The following is a 27062-nucleotide window of genomic DNA, read 5'->3' as shown; positions in this document are numbered from 1 at the left end:
GGTTTTCGGGGAGAGGGAAGGAAAGACAGTATAAGGACCTGACATGTTCTGGAGGGCATTAGAAGGTAATCTGTTCCCTTTAAATATTTGGACATTTTGTTTCACATCCCCAATCTAACTTTCTGGTGCTGGATGTAGAAAATTAGTGTAGTAAATGGAATATTTCTAGGTCAAACCTTCAAGTGTTGCAGATACTGCTGCCAGGTTCATCTCTACTGTGATTGCTATTCTCAGAGTGTCATGGCTCCAACTATGTGTTTCTGAGAGTTACAGAACAGAGGAGTTTCTGCCCTTCAGGGGTCATAAACTTTTCTTGTAAACTACAAGAGTCCCTGTATGCACTGGAGGACTTGGCTGCTTTCACAGTTTCTGATTATGTGTATACCTACAAATAAGAAGAGGTATACTATGTTACAGACTCCCCAGAGATCATGCGCAGCTCAGTTTTCTGGATTACGTAAATCCTCTAAATCCTCCGGAAACAATCTGAGCCGCTCAGCCATCCTCCTTGACCTCAGCAGTCTTGATTGGTTAGTTGGGAGCCCAAATCCTGCTGTACATGTGGAATTTAGGGTATAATTATTAGGAGCATAATCAAAGAACACTATTTGTGAGGTTCTGTTAGATTTCCACCTTTATCAGTCCGCCTGCTGACTAGCATATTTTCCCAAAATGAGGCAGTTCTCAGCAGAAATTCAGTTTTCATGCCCAGGATGTTAGAAGGGTTTTGGCCATTTATTTAGACAGGACAAGGTAATAAGTTAGACCAGAGGTCTGCAAACTGTGGTCCTGGAGTCGCATGTGGGGCTCTTTAAAGACTTCTTTGTGGCTCCTGGTGCTATAATTGCAAAGCAAAAAAAAAAAAAAAAAAAACAACCATCTAAAAGCCCAACAATGAAAACCTCGTATCTAAATACCAAACTATATGTGATCTCGAAATGTTGGATAACAGCCCCTTTAATGTGTGCAGTGTATTGTGGGATGTGATACTGTATCTGTGTTTGAATCATGTTGCTTATAAAAACTTGATTTTGAAAAGGAAGCTTGCGGCATTTCTGCTGTGAAGGACAACATGCATTTTAAGAAAGAAAACTGAAATTAAGTGTGAAATAAAGTTGGCATAATTAAAATGGGCTTGGAATGACTTCAAAAGAAGAAAAAATCAAAGCTGAAAACAGAGAATTTCAAACTGAATGGAGCTAATCCTTTGCATTTATATGGAGTTCGGCTGGGCTCCCTTTCTGTCTCATTTGCAATGAGAAATTCACCAACAAAAAAAAATTGCAATCTCAAGGGTCATATTCTTAAAAAAACACATCACTTTTGCCAAAGAGCATCCAGTTGGAGATGCCAAAAAAAAAAAAAAAAGGCATGGAGGAGCTGCTACACAAGCAGAGCAAAGTCAGAACACATTCACTAAATGAGTGAAATCAGCAAGTAGCATAACTGTGGATAGTTTTGTGGCAACTCAAGAGATCATGAGGAAGGGTGGTGAATATATGAAAGAGTGCTTAATGAAAGTATCAGAGCAGCTGTAGAGTGATTTCAAAATGGTGCTCTTTTGAAAGATCATGTGGAGTGTCTACACACAAAGTGTGTTCTTTCAACAGTAAATCAAAAAAATGTGGTGCTTCTTTCAGATGCGCTCTTCTGTTTCTGGATCAGGAAAAGTGCCTTCTTCCAAAAGAGTCTTTCAGAAGAAAGTGTGTGTAGATGCGCTGGGGGCCATTTCTTGAAAGAAGAGTCCACCATGATGCCGGCCAGCTGAAGCATGGAGATGCCCTGGCCAGCATCCTCAGAGTTCTATGCTTCCTGCATCTAGCCGCTTTTAAAGCCTTAGGAAGCCAAAAACCCCACGGTAGGAAGCTGAGAGCATAGCTGGGGCCGCGACACAAAGTGCCCAGCACCACACCCTCAGAGCAAACCCTGCAGCCCACATTTCCCCCCAAACCCCACAATGGCCAGCAGCCCTGTGACATCCAGGGGCCTCCCAGTGAGCTGGCCAATGGGTTCCAGGAGTCTGCTCATGCACAAGACAGGGGGCCCCCTCATGGACCGAGCCAGAGCTCTGGGACCTCCTGGGACTCTGGCATGATGATAACATGCTGAGGGAGATGATGGGCAAGAGGTGGAATACCTCTGCCTTTGCCCGACTGGCTTCCAGCTTGGCTGCCTGGAGACACCCCACCCGGACCTTGGAGCAGGTATGCTCCCAAGTTAAAGGACTGAGGCAGGGGTACAGCCAGACCAGGGACATGGCCAGGCATTCAGGGGCAGGACCCTCCATCTGCCCGTTCCACTGAGAGTTCCGTAGCCTCTTCAGGGGCAAGGACACCTCCCTGCCCCAGCACCATCCTCGACATCATGGTGAACAAGCTGGCCCCCGAGGCAGGGGTGGAGGAGCAGCCAGGATCCTCCAGCCAGACAACCCTCATGGAGCCAGAGCTAAAGCCACCCTCAGACAAGGAAGACTCAAGTAATGGGGCACTGGTGCTTGCCATCCCCTGGGTTTATCCAGCTAGACAGCATTGAGCAAGGTGTCTCTGAACCTTCTTGAGGGACCCACTGGTAAGTACCTGATGTGTCACACACTCTGGGGCACAGGGAAGTGGTGCCCGCCTCTGCCACAGCTGGAAGTGGGCCAGCCACATGGCCACTGGCCCCAGTCCAGACACACCCCAGCTCATAGAAACTGCCACAGGCAATAGTCAGCACCCATTCCTACAGATAGCACCATGAGCCACATATGCAGGGAGGGAGTGGGTGGGTGGACTGCACCCAGCGGATGCCCCACCCATGTGGGCACCCCTCAGCACCCAGGGTCCCCTAGGGCTGCTGGGCTGTCGGACAGGGGAGCGGGGAGGCTGCTACCTATGCAGGGGTGGGGGGCACTGCCCTTGCGACTGTGGTGCAGGACTGGTGTTCCATCTCTCTCTTCCCATCCATCTTTACAGCTGCACTCTCCAAGGGACAGGTGAGCCCTGTCCAGTCTGTGGAGCCAGGGAGTCCACCAGCAGTGGCAGAGAGGGCTGAGGCATAGCGGTTTGGGGGCATGCCATGGACACTACTGCCATCTGCATGGCCACCGTCCCCACCAGACGAACGTGGCAGAGTGGAGGCCATGGGTGGAGAAGGTGTACCTGGCATAGCACTGGGAGCCCTGGGCCAAACTCATGGGCAACCTCAGGGACATCACAAGAATCCTGAGGGAGCATGTGGCCCAGCCTCCTGCCCCTGTTGTCCTCCCCCCACCCAGCCCCCCCAGGCCGATTCCCCAGGTGGTACTGCAGACCCTGCAGTAGTGGGCAGTGGTCGTACCCAACGCCCCTGCCCACCCACCCCTTCTCCCACTGCTGAGCCCAAGCCCATTGAACCCTTCCCATGGCCATACCTTCCCATGATCACAGCCCCATCACAGCCCTGCCAGGGACTCCAAACCTGGGGCGGGATGGGATACCAAGGCTGACAAGGCTCACAGCCATCTACCCCGTCCCTGGAGTAATGCACCCCCATGGCCAGCCCTCCCCCCGTCCAAGTTGAGATATTTTCCTGTCCCTGCTCCCCCCAGCCCACCCACTGGGGCCCATAGGTAAAGTTTTCCCAGAGGTCCACCCTGATCTGCACCCTGTCATAGTGGACCTGGCAGTTTGGGGTCCCCCTGCCCATAAGGCCTGTGTTGGGGGTGGGGCAGCATGGTCAATTGAAGATGGGCCTCCTCAACCTCCCTACCCCAACCCCTTACACCCGAGGGTCCTTCTTATCAGAGATCTCCCTCCCCCAACCCCCTGGTGCGTTTGTGACCCGAGCATGTCATACGTCCATGAGGACAGCCCCAACAGTCACCTTGCCCACCCCAAACTGGTGTCCCATGGACTGGGTGCTGTCCAGGGTGGGCAGTTTGCACACAACCATGGCAACCCGCTTCTCGAAGCAAGGAGAGCAGGCTGCACGTGGGTGCTCTGATGTTGAAGAGTGAGGGTGAGCCAGTTGCAGAGCTCCAGGAAGGTCTGCTGGGTCATCCTGAAGTTCTGGAGCCAGCGGGTGTCAACCCATTCACCCATCGTGAGCTGGTCCCAGAACACGGAGATGCTGGGGTAGCTCCAGACATGCTGGATCACCTGAGGGGAGGGACAACTGGAGCTCCAGGAAGTAGGGCTCTATGGCTGCAGTGGGGGGGGAGGGTCTCTGCCACCAGATGATCTGGAGGGCAGCCGTGACCACTGTGGCCAGCAGGCCAACCAGGGCATCAATGAGTTCCAAGTCTGGGAGCTGCTGTGGATCCATGGCACACTGAATTGGGCTTCAGGACCATGCACGGGCTCTGCAGTACTGTCTGCAGCAAGGCTGGCTTCAGAGGCATGTGCAGGGGAGGCGGGGTTTGGGAGAGGCCCTTTAAGGGAGCAGCTGACCAGGGCTCCTGGAAGGGCTTGCTGGCTGTGGGACCCCAGCCACAGCACTTCCTGCCCTGTTCTTTAGAAAGAGGAGCCAGGGCTGCATTGCCACTCTCGTTTGAAAGAGCGGATTTCTCTTTTGATCTACTAATTGTGTGTGGACATGATCTTTTGAAAGATTTTCCGGAAGAGATCTAGCCTATGATAAATAGAAACCCATGAGGCTACCTTCATGCTAATCTTTTTTCTCTATCCATTTAGTACTGCAAAGCCTGTCTTCACACATTCAGTGGAGCAAGTCTTTCCAAATGTGGCACAAGGAGGACAAAGGCACTTTGATTAGTCCATTCAGCTTTTCAGTTTCATTTGACTCTAGTGCCTACACAATATCCTCACTAAAGGACCTTGCTTTTTACTTTTCTTGATTGCATTTAATATTTCTAATAATTTTGACAGCCCCACTACACTAGTAGAGCAAGATGGGTCAGTTAGGCAGAGACCAAGTGGTAAACAGAAAACCAAAATGTGTTTCTAAAATTATGTGAATCTTTTGCTTTGAAAGGCTATCTGAGACATCCAAGGTTGATGGAGTACAGGTTGAAAACCACTGGATTACAGAATAATTCTAAAGCTTCAGTATCAAATTTAGTGAAAAGTTAGTTCAATGTAACTAAAAATATTCTTCACTACTACTGCATAAAGTGCTGATTACCAAGGCACATTTGTTTTTATGATACATTTAATTGTCTTCTAGTTCTATATATTTCTTTAAACTTACAATTTTTTTTATTTTCTATTCATTTTTGTCTTCAAACTAAATGGATGTGGGCTTTATATTTTATTTTTATATAATTCTTCTTGTTGGGAAAATATAGCAACTTTCACCCATGAAGGATAAGTATTATATTTCTTACAGTAGCGAATAAAGGTGTATGAAATATGAAAGTCTTTTCCACTAGTGAAAGAAACAAAATCACACTTAACGGCTGAGCTGTTCTGTTTATTCTATTGCAATTCATTTCAACATATATTAAATTAAACCACTTTGACTGTAAATCTTCTTTACTTGCTGTTTGTAAGAGATGAAAAGAGAAATTGCTGAGAGTTACTAAAGTTCACATCTAGAACTGTATTAGATGGCAGAATTTTTGACATGGTTGTTACAGTTTTCACTTTCACTTGCTATTGTATTGGTATATAGAACACAAGAACCGTGTCTACACTAGCCCCAAACTTCGAAATGGCCACGCAAATGGCCATTTCGAAGTTTACTAATGAAGCACTGAAATACATATTCAGTGCCTCATTAGCATGCGGGCGGCCGCGACACTTCGAAATTGATGCGCCTCACCACCGCGCGTCTCGTCCCGACAGGGCTCCTTTTCGAAAGGACCCCGCCTACTTCAAAGTCCCCTTATTCCCATCTGCTCACAGGAATAAGGGGACTTCGAAGTAGGTGGGGTCCTTTCGAAAAGGAGCCCCGTCAGGAAAAGCCGTGAGGCCACGAGCCGCGTCAATTTCGAAGTGCTGCGGCCGCCCGCATGCTAATGAAGCACTGAATATGCATTTCAGAGCTTCATTAGTAAACTTCAAAATGGCCATTTGCGTGGCCATTTCGAAGTTTGGGGCTAGTGTAGACACGGCCAAGCTGTTTTTCAAAATTCCAGACAAATGCTTACAATTAAGTTTTATTTCTTGACCTACTGTATATGAATATTTTAATTTTAGTTTGATACTGAAGTAATATCTAGGTAATAGATAATTGATATATACTTTACTGTGGTGGATTCTGGTGGCGCCCATGACCATGAAGGTAGGATTGTAACTTCATATATATGAAGTGACTCGTGTACACATACGGATTTTTAGATTTATAAAATGCACCCCCTCACATGGCTCAGAGAACTTTTCCATAATCTAATGAAAACATACACAAAATTTCTTTCATAATCATACTCCTGTAAATATCCAGTGTCCCACTCTGTCACACATTTACTTCCTTCTGAACCTCAGATAAACACATAATAGAGATGAGTATTTCATGGATCGACATAGAGAGATAAAGGCTAGTGGAAATTGTGTCTTTGTGGAAGACTTTAATTTCCCACATATGGATTAGACAACAAATGCTAGTAATAATGATAGGGTCGAGTTATGTTAGCCCATTTATTTTCTCCAAATAGTCTCTGAACCAATGAAAACTAATTCTATTTTATGCTTGATTTTAGTAAGTAGAGAGGACATTATATAAGAGGTGGTTGTAGAAAATAACTTTGTTTCAAGTGATTATGAGCTGTTTCAATTTAAATTAAATGGAAGAATCATAAAAAGGCCTATTACTAGGGAAAATGTTGAGAAATTAAGGGAACTAGTAAGTGATGTCAGCAACTAAAATGCATTGAAAGTTTGGCATTTCTTAAATTAAATGGTGCAAAAGCTATCTAGAATTTGCATCCCAAGCGAAGGAAAAAAAAACTCATTAGGAAAGATTTCCAGACATAAATGGGTGAATAAGCAGAGGAAAAATTATATTAAGAGCCTATAAAGAGTCAGAAGAGTGACTGATAGCTGAGAATGCTCTTTCTTTGAGGTCAGTAACTGTAGCAATAAAGTGGGAACTGGTTAAAAAAATCAAGAAGAGTTAGACTTTCCAAAGGAAATTAATCTGTAAAAGGTTCTTTAGACATATAAATAGAAAGAAAATGAGAGGGGTATAACGCTGCCAACAGATGTGCTGGGTTTTGTTGACAAACTGTTGACAAAGTGCATTTTGTGTGTAGATGCTCTGCAGTTTTTCCTGGCAAAAGCCCAGTTTTGCTGGGAAAAGCTTCTGGTGTAGATGTAGCTAAAGGTGCTCTATCTTGCATTATATATATATATTTTTTGCACAAATGAGGCAAATACCAGTTAAATCTCCTCCTCAACATGGATAATGGGTTTTTCTATGGTTCCTATACAACGATAAAGAAGGTGTTGCATCACTATGGCCATGTCTACACTAGCCCCATTTCGAAGTTTACTAATGAAGCACTCGTGGTTTACTAATGAAGCACATGTGGCTCGTCCTGATGGGGCTCCTTTTCAAAAGGACACCGCCTACTTCAAAGTCCCCTTATTCCCATCTGCTCATAGGAATAAGGGGACTTCGAAGCAGGTGGGGTCCTTTTGAAAAGGGACGAGCTGCGCGGCGGCGAGCCGCATCAATTTTGAAGTGCCGTGGCTGCCCGCATGCTAATGAGGCAGTGAATATGTATGTACATGGCCATTTCGAAGTTTGGGGCTAGTGTAGACATAGCCTATGACATTCCTTTCCTTTACTAAGAACAGGAACTTATCTTTCTGTTGCTCCAGATTCTTTTGAGGGCTTTCAAACACTTATCTACTTGGTACTAAGTTGCTGTCAGCAGGCATGATTATTGATGGGGGAATTTGTCAATAAATATTGGGATCTGCTAGTAAAATCTACCAAGTCCTGTTTTTTAAAAAAAATTACTGGTTTTTGTCTCATATTTGAGGTGAGAGTCTAAACCCAGGTTCAAAGTTTCTTTGACTGACGGTTGACTGGTGTGTGAGTGTTATGCTGAGATATAAAAGATCCTGTTAAAAGCTGAAGTCTTTGATCAGGTAAACTTTTACCGTATGAATTGAAAGACATTTCCCCATCTGCAAGAAAACCTTGAGTTTGTGCTATCAGATACTACAAAGAGAAATTCCACCTGAAAGTCTTTGACATCTGCAAAGAGAGATTTGGTTTCTATCCCTATTTCAATATCTGATATACACATTGTCACCATTTTCTCATTGTGGAATAACCTTATGTAGGATAGGGTTTCTCTTTGTACTTCTAGAGTTGCTGGAAAGGTAGGTATTTTGCTGTTAGAGCTGCAGAAAATGTGATTAAATTATCCATTGCAATGCCTGGGAGGTGCTGCAAATTCTGCAAAAGGAAAAGTTCATTTATCTCACCCTAGGGATGTCCTCTTCTAGAAAGAGCCAAGGGATTGTTATTTTATCCTTGTCAAGCTCATAGGCTTCCATTTAAAAATTGGACAGATTTTTCTCTGTATTATATCTCTATGAAAATGCCATTTTTGGTAGCTTAGAGCAGTGGTTCTCAGTCTTTTCAGTAGCATGTCACATTTCAGTAAGACAATTCCACAGCACACCCACCTTTTTCAGCTGAATCAGTTGCTCATAAATGTCACATTTACTTACATTTATTGGGGTTACAGTCTTACTATAGAGGTTTGCAACACAGTAGTGCATACAACAAGCTAAATAAGGGTCAAATGCATTAATGTTTCATGTCCACCACAGGATACACCATCTTCAACAGCAAGCACAGAGAAATTCTCGAAATCTGCTCAACACCATGTTAGCGATGTTGAGTAAATGAGTAACTACAGAAAATTTCAGTGGCTACTCAATTACTCATGGATTGGGGAAGTGGCTCCAGAAAGCAGGCTCCCCTCCCCACCAGCCTGTGGGAGCCATGGTGTGGCATTTAAACCGCGTCCCGGCTCCAGCATGCTCCTGCCTCCCCTCCCACTTTCCACAGTAGGGAGTGGTGGCTGGCTCCCTGCCAGCTCATTTGGGCCAGGAAGCAACATTTCAGCCATTTCCTGACGTGAACATGTCCTGCAGGGTTGGCATTTCCCCTTGTGGTGGCTCTGCAAAGAGCCACTGCATGGGGGGGGGCGTGAATTGGCAAATCGCTTGCTTTGCTGCTTGAGCCCTAGCTGGTGTGTTGGTGTTAGCTCACTCTCCCTCCCCGCCCCCCCCCCTCCGCCCACATACCACTGGACTGGCTTTGCAATGAGCCACAGTGATGGGGAACTGACAAAATTTCATGGCACACATGGATAGTTCTCATGGCACACCAGCTGAAAACTACTGGCCTAGAATAGGACACTCAGACCTCAGCTTTTCAGAGCCAATTAGCTCTCAATATTCCCCGAAAGAACCACATCATCATTTCATTTAATATATTTTTCTCACAACTGACCCAATATTATTTTATTAATCAACAATTGGATAACAGCATAGCAAAAGAATCCTAACTGGTTAATAACTTAGACTGGTTAATAATTAAATTATCTAGTATTTTAATATAATATGCTGCAGAAAGCTGCAGGAAACACATTAAAGAGCCCTGGGTGGCTTATGAGCTCTAAGTATCAATGTTGTGTATCACACCAGCAGGTCCATCTACAGGCCTAAAAGTCTTAAAGTGCCGCCTGCAGGCCTCAGAAGTCAAAAGTAGAATTTTCCATGCCTGTTAGGCACTGTTGGGCACAACCTTGAATTACTAGAAACTCATAACCAAGGCAACATTGGCTTCAGCCACGTGAGAACATTAAAAGTGGCATTGAGCCAGCGCATGCACATGCAGTAAACAGTAGTAGGCATCCTTCAGTCTGCATAGACTATGGATTGTGCCCTTTAAAGTTTCAATTAAGGACTTAATTTACAGCGTCTATTGTGACTATGAAGACCCACATGAGAGTGACAGTCCTTGCTGCATCTCTTGCAGATGTAGTGGGTGTCTGGAAAGTCCTTATTGTGCTTTCTGTGTACTTGCTTCTCCTCTGCTAGCTGTCTGATCTTCATCTCGCCCTTCTGAAGGCCCTTGTGTAACCCCTGCCTCCATCTGCTGCGGTTCTCTGCTAGTTCTTCCCAGTTGTCCAGCTCGATGTCTACCTCTCTGAGGTCTCTCTTGCAGACATCTTTGGAGTGCAACTGGGGGCATCCGGGAGGTCTTTTGCCAGAGGCTAGCTCACCATACAGGATGTCTTTTGGAATCCTTCCATCGTTCATCCTGTGGACTTGGCCAACATGGTTGGGATTCCAGCTTGCTCAAGGACGGCGGTGTTGGTCACTCTGTCCTTCCATGATATTCCAAGGATGCGCCTGAGGCAGCGCAAGTGGAAGATGTTCAGCCTCTTTTCCTGGCGGGCATACAGGGTCCAAGTCTCGCTGCCATAAAGGAGGGTGCTGAGGATGCAGGCTCTGTAGACTTGCATTTTGGTGTGAGTGTACAGCTTGTTGTTGTTCCACACTCTCTTGCTGAGTCTGGACAGAGTTGTGGCCACTTTTCTGATCCTCCTGTTTAGCTCAGTGTCCAACGACAGGGTGTCAGTGATGGTGGACCCGAGGTAAACGAACTCGTGGACGACCTCTAACGTATAGTTGTCAATGCTGATTGATGGGGATTCAGCAACATCCTGACTGAGTACGTTTGTCTTCTTTAGGCTGATGGTAAGCCCAAAGTCCTTGCACGCTTTGGAGAACTGATCCAGCAGTTTTTGAAGCTGGTCTTCTGTGTGAGACACTACAGCAGCATCGTCTGAGAACAGCATGTCTCTGATGAGGACTTCCCACACCTTAGACTTGGCTTTCAGCCTTGCAAGATTAAACAGTTTCCCATCAGATCTTGTGTGCAGCAAGATGCCCTCTGTTGAAGATCCAAACGCATGCTTCAGGAGGAGTGCGAAGAAGATCCTGAACAATGTCGGAGCAAGCACGCATCCTTGTTTGACGCCGCTCCTGATTCTGAAAGCATCCGATAGTGCGCCATCATATTGGATGGTTCCTCTCATGTCTTCGTGGAATGACTGGATCATCTTGAGTAACCGTGGAGGACAGCCTATCTTGTGGAGCAGTTTGAACAGATCATCCCTGCTGACCAAGTCAAAGGCCTTGGTCAGGTCGATGAAGGCTATGTAGAGTGGCTTCCTCTGCTCCCTGCACTTCTCCTGCAGCTGCCTTAGAGAGAAGACCAAGTCAACGGTAGACCTCTCTGCGCGGAATCCACACTGCGATTCGGGGTACACCCTCTCAGCTATCTTCTGGAGTCTGCCAAGGATGACGCGAGCGAACAGTTTACCAGTGACGCTTAGGAGGGAGATTCCACGGTAGTTGTTGCAGTCGCTTCTGTCTCCTTTGTTCTTATACAATGTTACAATGTTAGCGTCACGCATATTCTGTGGAACCTCACCCTCTTTCCAGCACAGGCACAGTAGCTCATGTAGGGGTTCCAGGAGTGTGTCCGTGGCACACTTGATTACCTCTGGTGGTATACCATCCTAACCAAGGGCCTTTCCTGCTGCAATGCTGTTGATGGCTCTCTTCAGTTCATCCACAGTCGGTTCTTGATCCAGTTCATCCATTACTGGTAGGAGCTTGACGGCATCAAGGGCTGCATCAACCACAACGTTCTCACGTGAGTACAGCTCGGAGAAGTGCTCAACCCAGCACTCCATCTGTTTGGCTTTGTCAGCGATGACTTCACCAGATTTGGATTTCAGAGGTGCCATCTTGTTCTGGGTGGGTCCTAATGCCTTCCTCATACCCTCATACATTCCTCTGAGATTGCCAAAGTCGGCACAGGTCTGGATGCTGCTGCATAGCTGGAGCCAGCGGTTGTTGGCAGAGCACCTGGCTGTCTGCTGTACTGTTCTTGTGGCCATTCTAAGTGCTTGCTGGGTACTCTGGCTCAGTGAGCGTTTGTACTCCAGGAGTGCAGCGCACTTCTTTTCAATGAGTGGAATCATTTCATCGGCGTTAGCTTCGAACCAGTCGTTCGTGTTTCTAGCTCTTCTTCCAAACACCGACAAGGCCGTGTTGTAAACTGTATCCCTCAGATGTTGCCATTTGGATGTTGCATCGGTGCCCCCAGGGCTGCTGCGCAGACTTTCATGGAGGGTCTCTCTGAACTTTTCAGCTTTCTCCGAGTTTGCCGTCTTTCTGGCGTCAATGTGGGGCCTTCCAGCAGGTTTAGAGTGGTACAGCTTCTGGGGTCTCACTTGAGCTTGGAGCAAACTAGTGAGTGATCTGTATCACAGTCAGCACTATGATAGCTGCGTGTCAGAAGGACATTTTTGAGGTTATTACGCCTAGTGATGACCACGTCTAGTTGATGCCAATGCTTCGAGCGTGGGTGTCTCCACGACACTCTGTGCTGTGGCTTCATTTGGAAGAATGTGTTTGTGATGCACAGATTGTGGTATGTGCACAGTTCAAGGAGATGCTGTCCATTGTCATTCATTTTTCCCACACTGAAGTGTCCTAAGCAGGAAGGCCATGAGGCCCAATCAGCTCCAACTCTTGCATTGAAGTCACCCAAGATGTACAGTTGTTCACAAGCAGGTATTTGCGCTACAGCATCACTAAGCACGTCATAGAACTTGTCTTTTACTTCTGGTGTGGCGTACAGGGTTGGAGCATAAGCACTGATCAGGTGGACGGGACTGGCGCAAGTTTGAAGCGTGATCCGAAGAAGTCTTTCTGATCCGCCCATGACTAAATCCACCATTTGTAGAAGGGTGTTTCTGACAGCAAAGCCAACACCATGCTCTCTGGGTTCTTCTTGGGCTTTACCCTGCCAGAAAGAGGTGTAGTCCTTTTCCTTTAGAGATCCCGAATCTGCGAGTCGCGTCTCTTGCAGTGCAGCGATATCAACTCGGAGCCTCTTCAGTTCCTTGTTGATGACAGAGGTCTTTCGGGTGTCACTGATGGCCTGAAGATCTTCAGTCAAGATGGTCAGCATGGTCCGCACATTCTAGCAAGGAAGCTTAAATTGTTGATGTTTCTCATTTCTTGTTGATTTTCTTATTGGTTTGCCTGGTGCCCAAATTTCAGTCACTTGTCAGGTTCAGGAACCTTAAGCCTCACGCACCCAGCGAGGCAGGTGAACTGTGGCAGGACAGTACCCTATTGGCTGGGGGCTGCCCAGCTTGAGGCGGGTGGTGACTGTCCAGTGAAATGCGAGGATCTCTCCCACCGTCAAAGGCAACCCCTGGCGCTCGTTCTCTACGCCAATTGAGCAAGAGCTTATAACCGGTATCTGTTGCCTCCCATGTTGATGCAACGCTGTTCAGCGATGCCGGAGTACCTCTCCGGGCACGAGCCTGGGCACTTATTATGGAGACACTGGGCTGCCCAGACACCAGTGTCCCCCTCTCGGCTTTACTGATATAGTCCAAAGGAGAGGATAACCTCCACGTCTGGTAAACAGTAAGGAATAAAAATCATTGTAAGATCCTTCCCCTAGCTGAGTTGCACTGGGGACTTTCGGCTTCAGGGAGTGCCTTGGATGCTCTCCCCCAGCTGGAGACATGTCCACTGCAGCCCTGATGTGAGGCGTGGGACTAGGACTCCCCACAGCAGAAGGGATGTAAGCATGCCAAAACACTTCTGATCCAGTTATATACATTCCTGTTGTACTTTGCTTGCCAATGTGTACCTTGTGAGTATGACTAGCCTGGAGTAGGTAAGCTTAATAAAGCACAGTTATCCCTAATCGGCTTTGTGTTGAAACGAAACTGATAATCTTGTCTGTTCTTGGCCTTGTGAGTTGACAATCATCTAGTGTATCACAGAGTTATAAGCCTAATCATTAACTCCTTTATGTTCCATTCTCACTGCACACGTCATCCTGTCCTCACAGTGCCTGAATTTTCTATGTCTTATAGGCAAGTGACTTTATTGCTATATTTATGGGGGCCAAAACTTGTGTACAACTTTCTAAGCTTTTGGAGGGATGGAAATGACACTAGAGAGGTCATTCTGTCCTAGTGCAAAGGCTATCTGTCTAAAACAGATTATATTTCACACATACAACTTGGCAGGGTCAACCTCCTGTGTTGGTCAGTATTGTCAAACAGGACAAATTCAACTTCTATAGCACACCCTCATGCAGTCTTCATCATACCATGTTGCACAACTTCTCTAGCAAATACACACACACGTGTTTAGAAACAACAATAACCTACTTCCCTTACTAAAACTTGTTTTGGGAGAGTGATGAGTTCAGTCACCTTTGTTCACTCTTGAAAGTCCTCCAAAGCTGATGCTTGTTTGACAGTTCTTCTGTTCTTTTTGTCTGAGAACTCCTCAGTCCATCTTTATGGGGGCTGTACTGCTCACCAAACTGTTATAAGTGGGAGTATGCAGAGATCCCTTGAAGAAGTAACAAGTTGCTACTTGTAACCAAAGCTCTCAAAGATGAGTCTTTGCATATTCATGCTCTTTCTTCCCTATTTATGCAGAGTCTTAGATTAGGAATTTCTGAATTAGCATAAAGAAATGAAGGACTGTTGGGACAACTCTCCCTTTTATACCCACAGAACCATCCATAATGGGAAGGAAAACAATTAAATAATAGTCGCAATTAATATGATTTTCCAGAAAGCTTTCCATTGCAGGTGTCTTGATCCCACAACTGAGAATATGTAGAGGTTCATACTGAAGAACTTTGGATTTAGAGAACCTTCATTTCTATTAAAACAAAGATAGCTATCTGTCTGTTACCCTTCATTTCTATTACGTATTGCAGTTTTCATGTTATTACTGTATGTTATTAGTTTAATGCCAACAATGTAATGGTCTTTGTTCCTGGGAAGCATAGCCTAATGGTCAGACTTAGTCCCTTTGAACTGCAGAAGGCATGGTGTTAGGGATGACCAGGCCCTCCCACTCCACCACTCTGGGCTCTTTGAAGGTCATGGAAGAATTTACAAGCAGGAATGCCTACTGACAGCCCTCTCTGTGCTGCTTTTTACCACCTCTCTGTTGTCCACAGTTCACATCATATACAGAAAAATCTGAAATGGGTTCTCACCACATGATGTGTCTTTCTGGCTGATTACCTCATTAGCATAATGGCAGCCACGTGCGATTTGACAATGCCGCTTTCGAATTACGTGCCACCCTTGTAGATGGGGGCCTTTTGAAAGCATTCCCCCCGCAGACTTTGAAAGCCCCATCTTGTGTGATTGCTGTCCCAGTAGAGGCTTCTGTCACCACAAAACAAGCCATGTAGATGGAATTCTGTCACACAAAACCCCCTTTGTCGATAGAACCCCGCTGATAGAAGCCTCTGTTGGGAGAGTGATCATGTGAGACTATGCAAATTAGATGTGCAGTTTGTAACTAAACACCTAATTTGCATTATCAAGTGCCCTCGTTTTCATGATGCCACCCTCTGCCTCTGATATCTACCTCCCTCACATTCCACCTTCTCTCTGTCCTTTCTTTAGCTGTTGCAAAGTAAAGGTCCTTTCTCTTTCCCGGCTTGCCCACGTGGGGCTGGTTGGGTTCCTTTTAATCCTTCTCCCCTGTGTATTTCTTGCAGGGTAGTTGGGCTTGTTGCTCAGTGTGATGTCTGTACACTGCATCATAGTTGTATAAGACACAAGGAGAAAGGATTAAATTTTCAAAAAAAAATTCCCATTTTTTCACGAGTCATATTGTACCTTTAGGCACTTAATTCTTCTAAAAATATTTAGGTTCCTAAGGCCCACATCCTCAGAAGTATTAGGCATTGAACTCCCACTGATTTCAGTTGGAGTTAGGCACCTAAAAGTCTTTGAGGATCTAGGCCCAAGTGTAAAAGTCACATTTGAAAATGTGACTTAAAGTCCTAAGGCTGTGTCTACACTACACACGGAAGTCAACTGCAGATATACAGTTTTAGCTGTACCAATTGCTTAGCTAAAATCAACTTATCTGAGGTTGACTTCAATATCTGTCCACACCAGGGAAGATGGAAGGGAGCATTTCTTCCTTCGACCTTATTCCTTGCCTCTCGTGAGGAGCACAGGGGTTGACTTTGAGTGGGTTGATCTTCTGCGGTAGTGTTGATGTAGCCTAAGTCACATGGGCACTTCTGAGAAAAAAATGAGGGATACAGTCCCTGTCCCACAGCACTGACAAAAGTAAGTACAGCCACAAAGAGTCTGGAAAATACAAAAGAGTAGAAAATCAAGCAGAGGGATGGAGAAAAGGGGTTATTTGTTTGTAGGCTTTTCTGAACTCAATATTTGCAGTCACGTAAAAAGTAAGGTTTTAGGAGCAATTTATATGATTTTAATAGGGTACAAACATAAGGAATACTGATGTGAATATAATGACTTTCAGGACTGCTCCCAAAAAACATTATAAGTACTTTACATCTGGATAAGAAGATTTCTACATATAATTAGTTTCAAATGAACTTGAAGGATGTTGCTTAACTTCCATGATTCCACTTGAGACAAATTAATAAATACAAAATAAGTTTTAAAGGAATTTTGGTTGCACTTGCATTTTTAAATGTCATAGTTTATTTTAGATTGTATGTCCTATGTTCAGACCCTATTTGCATTTTCTGGTTAGAAAGAGGCTCTGAGGATTTTGCTGCTGCTGATGCTATGATACTAACAGAACAGAATGGGGAGCTGTGAAACAGCATCACAGATGCAGGTAAATTAGTTCTTCCTTTCAGCCCCCTATTTCTAAAGGTTCAGTTAGGGAATTCTGTAGAGCAGCAGGTGTGGCTGAGGGGAAGATAACAATCGCTGATGTGGTATAGGCAAGACAAATCTGATTCAGGGTAGCAGCAAGTAAATCTAGGTTGAGATGAGAAAGGAATGATATAAGAGAAGGGCAGTGATAAAATCTCAGCTGCTGAAAAGAAATGAGCTGGTGTCAACAGAACAAAGCAGCAGAAACGTAGCACTTTAAAGACTAACAAAATAATTTATTTGGTGATGGACTTTCATGGGACAGACCCACTTCATCAGATCAATTTCATTTCCAATACAGACTGACATTTATAAATACAGAGACCAAAATGTAGAAATGTAGCACTTTAAAGACTGACAAAATGATTTATTCGGTGATGAGTTTTCATGGCTCAGACCCACTTCATCAGATCAATTTCATTTCCAATTCATGTTGAAAAGTAACAGAGAGATAACTGTGTTAATCTATACGCTCATCCCTCATTAAATGAGTACTTCACTTACGAGTACTCGCTTAAACGAGGGACACATTTACTTATTTAGTTCACTCTATGAGTGAACGCCCCCCACTAATATGAGGATAATTCCCTCCCCAAGGTTCCAACCTGCCCTACTCTGAACCGCCCCCCCACTGGTTCCGCAGCCCCTATCCACGGCAGCCTGACCCCCCAACCTCTGCCAGCCCTGCAACAGTTTTTCTGATTTGTCAACCTTGATTATTGTTTTTGGTTCTCTGTGCCTTAAATATTGAGTCTGTTCTGGTATGGCTATGGTCTGAAGAAGTGGGTCTGTCCCATGAGAGCTTACCACCTAATTAATTATTTTGTTAGTCTTCAAAGCGCTGCTGGACTCTTTTTTTTTTTTTTTGATTTCCATACAGACTGATATTTACAGGTACAGAGGACAAAAAAAATAAGTAATCGCAATAAAAACGGACAAATCAAATAGGAATGCAGAAAGGGGGTGAGAGGTGGGGGGGATGTTAATTGTCCTGTCTGAGATGATTACAAGCATCAAAGGAAGCAAAATCAGCCTGGTTATAGAACAAGAGCATAGGTGCTGGAACTAGGGATGTGAGGAGTGCTGTAGCTTCCTGTGATTTGAGGGGGTCTCCATTATATGCAAGGCTTACAGTTTGGTTCAATGGCTCTCAGCACCTCCACTGTAAAAATTATTCCAGCACTCCTGAACAAGACATGAGTGAAACATAAAGTTTCACACAGAAAGTACATTAAACCTGATCCACTACTAGCAAGATTAAAAGGAGGTCCTTTAATCATTTGAGTGGTATGGTAATGGGCTTTAGGGCTAATGTGTTTCCATAGCTATAGTGGCAAGTCTCTCCATCACAAAGTAAACAACACTTTTGTCTGGGATTCTTTAACCTCTTCTACCTTTTGCCAGGATTTAAATCCTTACACACCACACCACATTGCTGTCATCTGAGATTTACTCATCCTACTCCATCCTTGGCCCAGGACTCCCCTCCTTCCCAGACCCTGTACTTTCCCCATCCCACAACCAAAATACTTTATTCCAGGATTACTAACTGTAAAACATGCATTTCTCTGTCGTATCTGCCATCACAAATAGCTGATCTGTTGTATTTCATCCAGGTCTAAATCCAGCCTTTTTCTTTGCAAGCACAGCTTCCATGTCCCTCTTCATTCTCTTCTGCAATGACTTGATGACTAGTTTTCCAAGCACACTCAATAAGCTAATTCCTCCACTTACTCTTATCTCCTTTTTATAGATCAGTGCTTTAATGCTTCCCCCATTCACTCTGCAATTTCTTTTGCTTCTAAATCTCGTTAAATCTCTTGGGAATTTTTTTTACCAGGTATCCCTTACCTGTTTACAAAAGTACTGCCTCTATTTTGTCATTTCCTGGCACCTTTTTTTTTTTCAGACTTTTTTGCGATCTTTACTATCACTGCTACTAAGAATTACAGCATCTGCTCTTCCGTATTTTTACTGGGAAGCTTCTTCAGAACTGTTTTTTCTGCTGTGTTCTACATGTTGTACAGGTCTTCAAAATATTCTTTGCTTGTTTGTTCCCATTTGTCTTTCACTACGGACATCTTCAATATATATGTCCCATACAGTTCTCTTAACTTGTGATAAAACCTTTGGTTATGTCTACACTAGAAGCATCTGTCTACAGAAGTTATTGTTAGAAGAGATCTTCCGACAAAACTTCTGTCAACAGATCTTGTCTACACATAAAAGCGGATCGATCTTTTGATCTGCTCTGTTGACAAAAGGGCCCCTGGAGCATCTGCAAGGCTTTTTTTGTCGACAGTTTCTGTTGACAAAATGCACTTTGTGTGTAGATTTTCTGTGAGTTTTGTTGACAAAAACCCTGGTTTTGTCTACAAAACTCTCTAGTGTAAATATAGCCATTGTATTGCATTTCTGTTTGTGTATTCTTCTTTACATTGTTCACATACACATTCTTCAAATGTATATGTCTTTTAATAACATCACTCTAATTCATTCTATTTGTGTTTCTGTGCATGTTAACAGGAATTTTTATTTATCATAATTAATTATGAATACACATTAAGATACAGAGTATAGTTTTTTTATAATAGCAGACACTCATTATAGATCCTAGAAATAAAATTGTATTTCTTTGAGAGCTGTTTGCTGAGGAAACACATTGATAATGAAAAAGAATTCTATAGTAGGTCTTTCTCTTTCTCATTAGCACAGAAGGTTTGAAAAATCTCTCCTTGAGGTTTATTATGATTACTGAAATATAGAAGAAAGAAAACCAAACATTCAAATTCATTGCTTTTGACCAAGGAAAAGGTCACATAAAAATGCTAATGAAAATGTTCATCTATGTAATTTCCAAAGTACCTGTGTTGATTCTTTTTGTGGCAATTTCTTTGGCTCACACAGTTTCTGATCTTCCACCTGCATGACTAGAAAAATAATCATTGTAGATTACAGGCAACAAAACTGGCCACTGATTAGGAACTGAGAAGTCTGGGCCATCTCCTATAGAATGCTGTCGGAGTCTTTGCATTGGTTTCCATAGGGGCTTCATCAGCCTTCAACTGCGAGGAGTAATGTAAGAACTTCCATGTTGCTGGTCTCAGGTCTGATGCCTGTACACATTTTTGTTTTTTGTTTCCTGGCAGTTCAAGAGAAACATTCAGCGCATGGGACAAAGGTGAATGAAAGAATTTCTAATGAGAAGGATCTACCTTCTTGCAATAGTCTAGGGAACCACTCAAAGAAAGCATCATATTCTGCTTCTCTCAGTGTGACTCTTGGGATACAGCTAATTGGCCAGCCTGACAGCTGTCTTTTCTATCTGTTCTATGCCCTCTTTCATTCTCATGTGCTCATCCTCACATTTCTGTAGTTTCAAATCCCATGACTGTAAACTGTGGTAGATGGCTTTTATCCCCATTTATCTCTGAGCTGGCCTGTAGAAGAGAAGGCAAGGAGCAAGTAACTGACTCTTATCTCATGTTTAGTCCCCGCATGGTTCTTTGCTGTGCTCAGTCCTAGGGGTTATCACATAGTCTGCTAGTCATTGATTTTAACCAAGAAGTAGAAATGGAGAATGGGGAAAATTCTTTTTTAAAAAATGAAGTTAATGTATCAAATGTCATGGTAAAATAAGTAGTTATAAGAGTAAATGTGTGTGCATTCTACAATAATGAATCTATGTCGATATTGGTTTGCTATTATCAAGGTGTGCCATTTCAGATATTGGTTGGGGAGGGGGAAATTTAACCATAATTGCAAGGGCTATCTAGGACTTCAACAACTCTAATTTTTGGCAGGTAATTTTTGCAGTTCTCTGACAGGCACTCTATCTAATTCCTGTGTAAAAGAAAGACAAATAAATATTAGACCTGCTACAGTCTAATTATGTGATGACATCCAGTGGCAAGTGAGACTTAAGGGACACTATTAGGTTTAAAATTTTAATATATAGTCTCAGTTTGTTACTAACTCTGCAAAGAGAGAGAAAAAAAATAACCCATCAGAACTTCTGGGTTCTATCACAGCTCTGGGTGGTGACTGAGATCTATGGGGTTACAGCAGCAGTAGATACGGCAGGGTTCTATGTAAGAACATCAGAATGGCCATACTGGGTCAGCCCAAAGGTCCATCAGCCAAGTGTAGTGTCCAACAGTAGCCAATTCCATGTGCCTCAGAGGAAATGAACCTGACAGGCAATCACTGAGTGATTCATCCCATCACCCATTCCCATTTTAATAGGGTGCAAACATAAGGCAACATTAGCAAAGAGAAGTGAGGGTCATGCAGAACATGGTGTTGGATTCCTACTGCTCACCTTGGCTAATAGCCATTGCAGGACCTATTCTCTGTGAACTTATCTATCTTCTTGGCCAGGGATGGCAACCAAAAGAGTAAGAAGAGACTTTTTTTCAAATTCAGTAAAAAAAACAATAATTCAAGAGCCACAATGCATGTGAATATGAGACAGTCCTTAATAAATAATGTGAAATCATACTTTTTGTAACCCATTTTCAGAACACTATACACACATATCCCACGGTGCACTGCACATATTAAATGGGGAGTTATCCAGCATTTCAAGATCACATAAGTTTGGTATTTAGATATGAGTTTTTCACTGTTGGAATTTTAGGCATTCACCAAAATATGGAAAATAATCAAGTGAGGATTTTTACTTTGCAGTTATAGCATTGGGAGTCCTTAAAGAGATGCATGCAGCTTAAGAACCACATGTTGCAGACCCTTGGTTCTTGGCCTTCACAACATCCTCTGGCAAAGAGTTCCACAGGTTGACTATGAACAAATTCTTTTGTTTGGTTTACGTCTGTTGCCTATTAATCTTATTGAGTGACTCCAAATTCTTGTACTATTTGGAGGAGTAAATAATACTTGCTTATTCAACTTTTCTACACCCTTCATGATTTTATTGACCTCCATCATTACCGCAACCCATCTTAATCATCTCTTTTTACTAAGTGCAGAGTCCCCATGTTTTTAACTTCTTCCTCATATCTAATATAGTCAATATTCCTAATAATTTCTGATGCCCTTCTCTGTATCTGTACCAAATCAGTTTTATTTTTTTAGGTGGGGTTACCAAATCTGCAAACAGTTGTGAATATGAGGGCTTATCAGGGATTATTTGCATAATAATATAGGTATAATATTTTGTGTCATCTTTTTTATTTGTTTCCTAATGTGTCCCAATGTTGCATTAGTTTTTTTTTTTTTGATTGTCACTAGTCATGGAATAGATATATTTAGGTAACTATCTACAATGTCTTCAACTTCTCTTTATCAATGGGGTTAGCTAATTTAGACCCCATCATTTTGTGTGTGTATATTTGGGAACATATTTTGCTATATGCATTATTGAACCTTTATCAGCATTGTGTCAAGTATCGGAGGGGTAGCCGTGTTAGTCTGGATCTGTAACAGCAACGAAGGGTCCCGTGGCACCTTATAGACTAACAGAAAAGTTTTGAGCATGAGCTTTCGTGACCACAGACTCACTTCATCAGATGCACATCTGATGAAGTGAGTCTGTGCTCACGAAAGCTCATGCTCAAAACTTTTCTCTTAGTCTGTAAGGTGCCACGGGACCCTTCGTTGCTTTATCAACATTGAATTTCATCTGCCATTGTGCTGCCCAGTCACACCATTTTTTCAAATACTTTTGTTACTCTTCACATTCTGCTTTAGACTTTTCTATCTTGAGTAAATTTGATATGAATTGAAAAAGTTTCCAGCTTAGCGTTTATGCGTTTCTCCAGATCATTTATGAATATGTGGAATGGCACTGGTCCTAGCAGAGGCCCCTGGAGGACACCTCTATTTACCTTTTTCTGTTCTCACCATTCATTTCTACGCTTTGTTTCCTGTATTTTAAGTGGACAGCTTGACATGCTTTCAGGATCCCCTAATGATCTTTAGTTTACAGGAATGAAGGCCTTTTATTAATCACCCTGCCTCAGTTTATAAACAAACTCCCTGCCCCAAAGACTATGCTGTTCCCAGCTTCTGACTGCATCATGTATCACACTCGGGTTGTGTCTTTACTTGCATTTGTACAACAAAACTGTTGCTGTTCATGGGTGCTCAACATCCCCATCTCCAAATGACACCGTTTTTCCATGGCAAGGGCACATGTGAATGTTGCTTATTTGGCAGGAGCACTCTTTTCCCACCAAACTGAACCCCACTGTTTGGCAGTAGAGGTATTTTCTCATCAAAAGTGCTGACAGTGTTCACACATAGTGACTTTTAGTGTCAGGACTGTGTCAACACAGCCTTGTGGCTAAAAGCAGTTTAGTGTAGACAAACTCTCAAGTGGTGTTACAGTTAAGGGACTGGTGTGGGGCTAGTGAGAGTAGACCCTGGTACAAATTCAGGGGAGGGGGGGCAGAAGTCACCCCTCCATGCTTAAATGGCATCCCCAGCCAGAAATATGTTGTCATTTTCAGTTAAACTAATTTATTTTTCTTTTGGTGACACTGCTGTGGGTCTGCCGGAGATTAGCCTTTGATAGTGTGGAAGGGACGGTAACAATGTTTGATAGAGATAAGCACAACCTTCAAGATGTATATCCCCTTCTGACCTGAGAGTTGGGCAGTTGACAGCTGTCAGTCATCATGACCGAGTTCAGTTCTCCTTCATTTTTGTGTCTAGTATTCTTTCTTTAATGTATTAGTCTCAGCTTTGTTTCCTTCACAGTGTACATACTGGTAACAAAAGCTTTCTTAGCAAAAAGCACACTGTGATAATAAAAGGGTGCATGAGTTGAAACTGTACGTTCTCTCAAGAAGAATTATCTTGCAATACATTGCAAAAAGATTATTAACATTTTAAGTTCATTAAATCACCATGGTGAAATTTGTCTTCTATATTCCATAAGTTTCCAGAACCAGCACATGGTTCTTATGCATCCCTAATTACTGAGTATTTAATCTTCCCCTTCCTGTTCCACCACAAGTTTCCTAGAGGCAAAATAATTCTGAAGTTTGCAGAAATGTTCTGATCCATTGGTTTTGCTTTTTTCAGCAGGGAGAACCACTGAAAACTCAACTACTTAAAAAAGAAATCTATGCCAGAAACAAATAAAAGCAGAGTAGAATTTTAAAAAGTAGTCCTAGAAGGTGTGAGACTACATTTTTCTTTTCTGTAATAGTCCCAAAGAGGATTAAGGAATGCTCAGAAGAAATTTGGCCATTGGCAGTAGCCATTAAGAGGAAGGTAGACCTTTGCATTTAGAAACCGCTTTTAACTGTTCTTTTCCACTGCCAAATTCGGGTCAATCATTCTTCTTGAATCTGAACAGCCAGACTTGAGAATGTCAAGTAAAACTAAGCTGTTGATTTTAATTACATAATTGACCTGCTTCTTAGCTTTTTCCTCAGGTATATGGTTCTTACTTTGGCTAAGCTCACTTGCCATTGCAGAAGGCTTTCTCAGACAAGTCCAAAGAATAAATCGATAGAAAGGGCTTAGGAATGAAAGAGTGTTTAAACAAAAAAAGTATTGATTAAAATGTATTTTACTACCTTCATGTATTTTACACAGTTGACAGAATGCAAGTTGTAGGGTTCGGACATATATTTTATTTTATTCTGTTAAATACTCTGGCTGACTCTGGTCTGCACATGGTGAAATGTTTGGGTTCCTTCAATCACAGTTATTATTAATGGGCACCTGAGTTAACAATCTCAGATGAAAAACTAAAGACTGAAGTGACATGGATCCTTGTCCCTAGAGACATATCTTCCAGGTCAAGATTTTAGGTCTGTTGACAAGCTGGTCTTGGAAACCCTATGCACAAGACAAGTATAAGTCTTAACCAGTAGCATATGTAAATAGAAAACCCTTGATTTATTTTTTTAAATAAGGACTATACAGACTAATTCCTAGGTATCCTGCACTCTTACAGTGGGTACTGATGTTTGTAATCTTTGTCTTCTTCCTCACTTCTTCCTCTTCTTCAGTGGGAAGTGGAGGGATTCTGTAAAGCTTTTTTCCAGAAAAGAGGGGATGGAGGGAGTTACTAATAGCCTAGAAGAAGGACCAGCTCAGAGAACTGTTGTCAAATATGAGAATGATAAATATCTGGAATATTTGATTAGGGAAGGGAAAGGCAAATGCTGGGTAGGAAGTGTGGAGATTTAATAACTCAGTTGTTACACAAATCAAGTGAATTTTGGCTGCTCTTTCATAGCAGTATTTTTACTCAAAGAACATACTTGGTATGCTGGACAAAATGTTTCCACTGCTGCTTGAAGTGCCAGTCCAAAACATCATACTAATTAATATCTTGCCAAGGTGCAATCACTACATTCCTTTAAATAGCTGAGAGACAAACAGGAGAACAGTGTAGAGGCATGAATTTTCTTCTTTCAGATAACTGGTTTTTCCAGAAATATGTTGTCATTTTCAGTTAAATTAACTTATTTCTCATTTGGTGACTCTGGTTGGTTTGCTGGAGATTAGCCTGCTATAGTGTGGAAAGAACAAAGTTTGATAGACATAAGCACAACCTTTCAAGATGTATGTCCCCTTCTGACCTGAGAGCTAGGTGGTTGACAGCTATCAATCATCATGACTGAGTTCAGTTCTTCATTTTTGTGTTTACTATCCTTTCTTTAATGTATTAGTCTCAGCTTTGTTTCCTTCACAGTGTACATACTGGTAATTGTTTTCCAGAGCAGTTACATAAAATAATTCAATCTTAATTTTTTCATCTTTTTTTTTTAAATTGCAGTTGTTTTTTGTCCTTACTGCTGGTGGCTGCTGTCGTTTGGAAGATCAAACAAACTTGTTGGGCTTCTCGACGGAGAGAGGTATCAATAATATTAGCATTACTGTGATGGTTTTATCTTTCAGAGTGAATTCAGAGCTACAAGTGAAATTAAAGTAACTCCCTTCAAATACATCATCTTTTCTTGCCATTTTTTGTGCCAAGGCAGACCAAGTGGATCTGCTGTCTTTCCCTGGAGTAACATTATTGCTTTGCTGTGGAGTAAGTTCTGCTGTCAGAATAAGTCAGTATATCAGAAGAGTTGATAGGTTGCAAGTAATACAATGCCTGGTGTTGAAGTCTGTAAAACTTTCCTTCATGCCATTCTCTATTTTCATATTTATTTATTTGTCCTATTTTAGTGGAATTTTAAGACCTCATTGTACTAGAGATTTGTTCAAACGCTTTGACAGTCTCTGCCCAGAAGTGTTCAGGATGTCTTTAGTGTTTGATTACATTTTATTGATTTTTTTTTTAATTATTGAGGGAAATCCTGAACCCTTCAATTCAATAGACGTTTTGCCATTGATTTCAGTGGGGTCATAATTCACTCCTAAATATATTGCATACAAAGTTATTCTTTGTTGACGTAAATTGGTATAACTCATCTGGAAAAAATACCTCATAATGTCCATTGTTGCCCTGTTGAATCAGCCTTTGCTGAGGAGGTAAAATCCAAGTTTGTATAAATAAATATGCTGTATGACTCTAGATACTTAAAATGAATTTAAAGCACTGATGCTTGCCGTTGGAACAATTGGTGATAAGTTTGTAATGTTAGAAAATATGACTCATTTGATCGGAGCTTAAATTTTAAAAATGTTGTTTTTCTCTGTGAAATTGATTTTTCTTGCAGTATCCTGACATTCTATTAAGTCTGAATATGCTTTGAATCAACATTGTTCTTCACTGTACACTATACTGAATTCATGCATGCTTTAGATGTGTCAGATAACTAGTTCTGACAGAATTCTTTTAGTGAAATTGTATCATGCTAATACCTAACTCTAGATTTGAACTGGTGCAAAAAAGGAATCCCTATGATGCTATAGTCATTTTACTATAGCTATTGCCTTATTCAGTGAAACAATATTTGGTTGACCTGCCCCAGAGGACATGTGTTCTGTGTGTGTGAAAATGCAAAAGAAGTTACTTTAAACCAGGGTCTTCTAGTTAACTTATTAGTGATCCATTTGTTCCTATCTCAGGTCCTTAAATCTTTTTGAGTAATTCTGCGCAACGGTGTTTTATAAATGAACGTGACAATTGCTTGATTTTCTGACTTTCTTTAATCAGATTATTTTAATAAGATATTTAAACATGAGTGAGAAGTTTTTGTCTTTTTATAGATTTAGTCTTTGTGTACTTCTGTGGGTATTTTCCTAGACATTTGAAAAATGCTGTTAGAATGACCTTCAGTGATCTGTGTAAACCGCTTTGACAGATTTGTCATCATGGGGAATGATGATGGAATTCTTAGAAGTGTTCTTTCTTTGATGGCATAAGAAGAGTTTGGTAGCAGTAAGAATGTGTATGAACTTATACCTACTGTTATATAAGCACAGGCCAAATGAGCTCTGCCATATACAGAGC

At 42.6% G+C, this 27062-nt stretch overlaps 1 protein-coding gene across 2 annotated transcripts in view; it reads left to right on the top strand.

Annotated features, from left to right (window-relative positions):
• ATRNL1 (attractin like 1) overlaps positions 1-27062 on the top strand; it is a 1060182-nt gene that overhangs the window by 606824 nt on the left and 426296 nt on the right. For both annotated transcript variants that reach the window (XM_074999076.1, XM_074999077.1), the window contains exon 27: positions 25434-25512. In XM_074999076.1, the coding sequence (XP_074855177.1) occupies positions 25434-25512 (79 nt within the window). The remainder of the gene's footprint in view (positions 1-25433; positions 25513-27062) is intronic.

Source organism: Carettochelys insculpta, chromosome 7 (genome assembly GCF_033958435.1).
Source record: "Carettochelys insculpta isolate YL-2023 chromosome 7, ASM3395843v1, whole genome shotgun sequence".
NCBI classification, from domain to species: domain Eukaryota; kingdom Metazoa; phylum Chordata; order Testudines; family Carettochelyidae; genus Carettochelys; species Carettochelys insculpta.
This window is presented reverse-complemented; position numbering and strand designations above follow the sequence as displayed.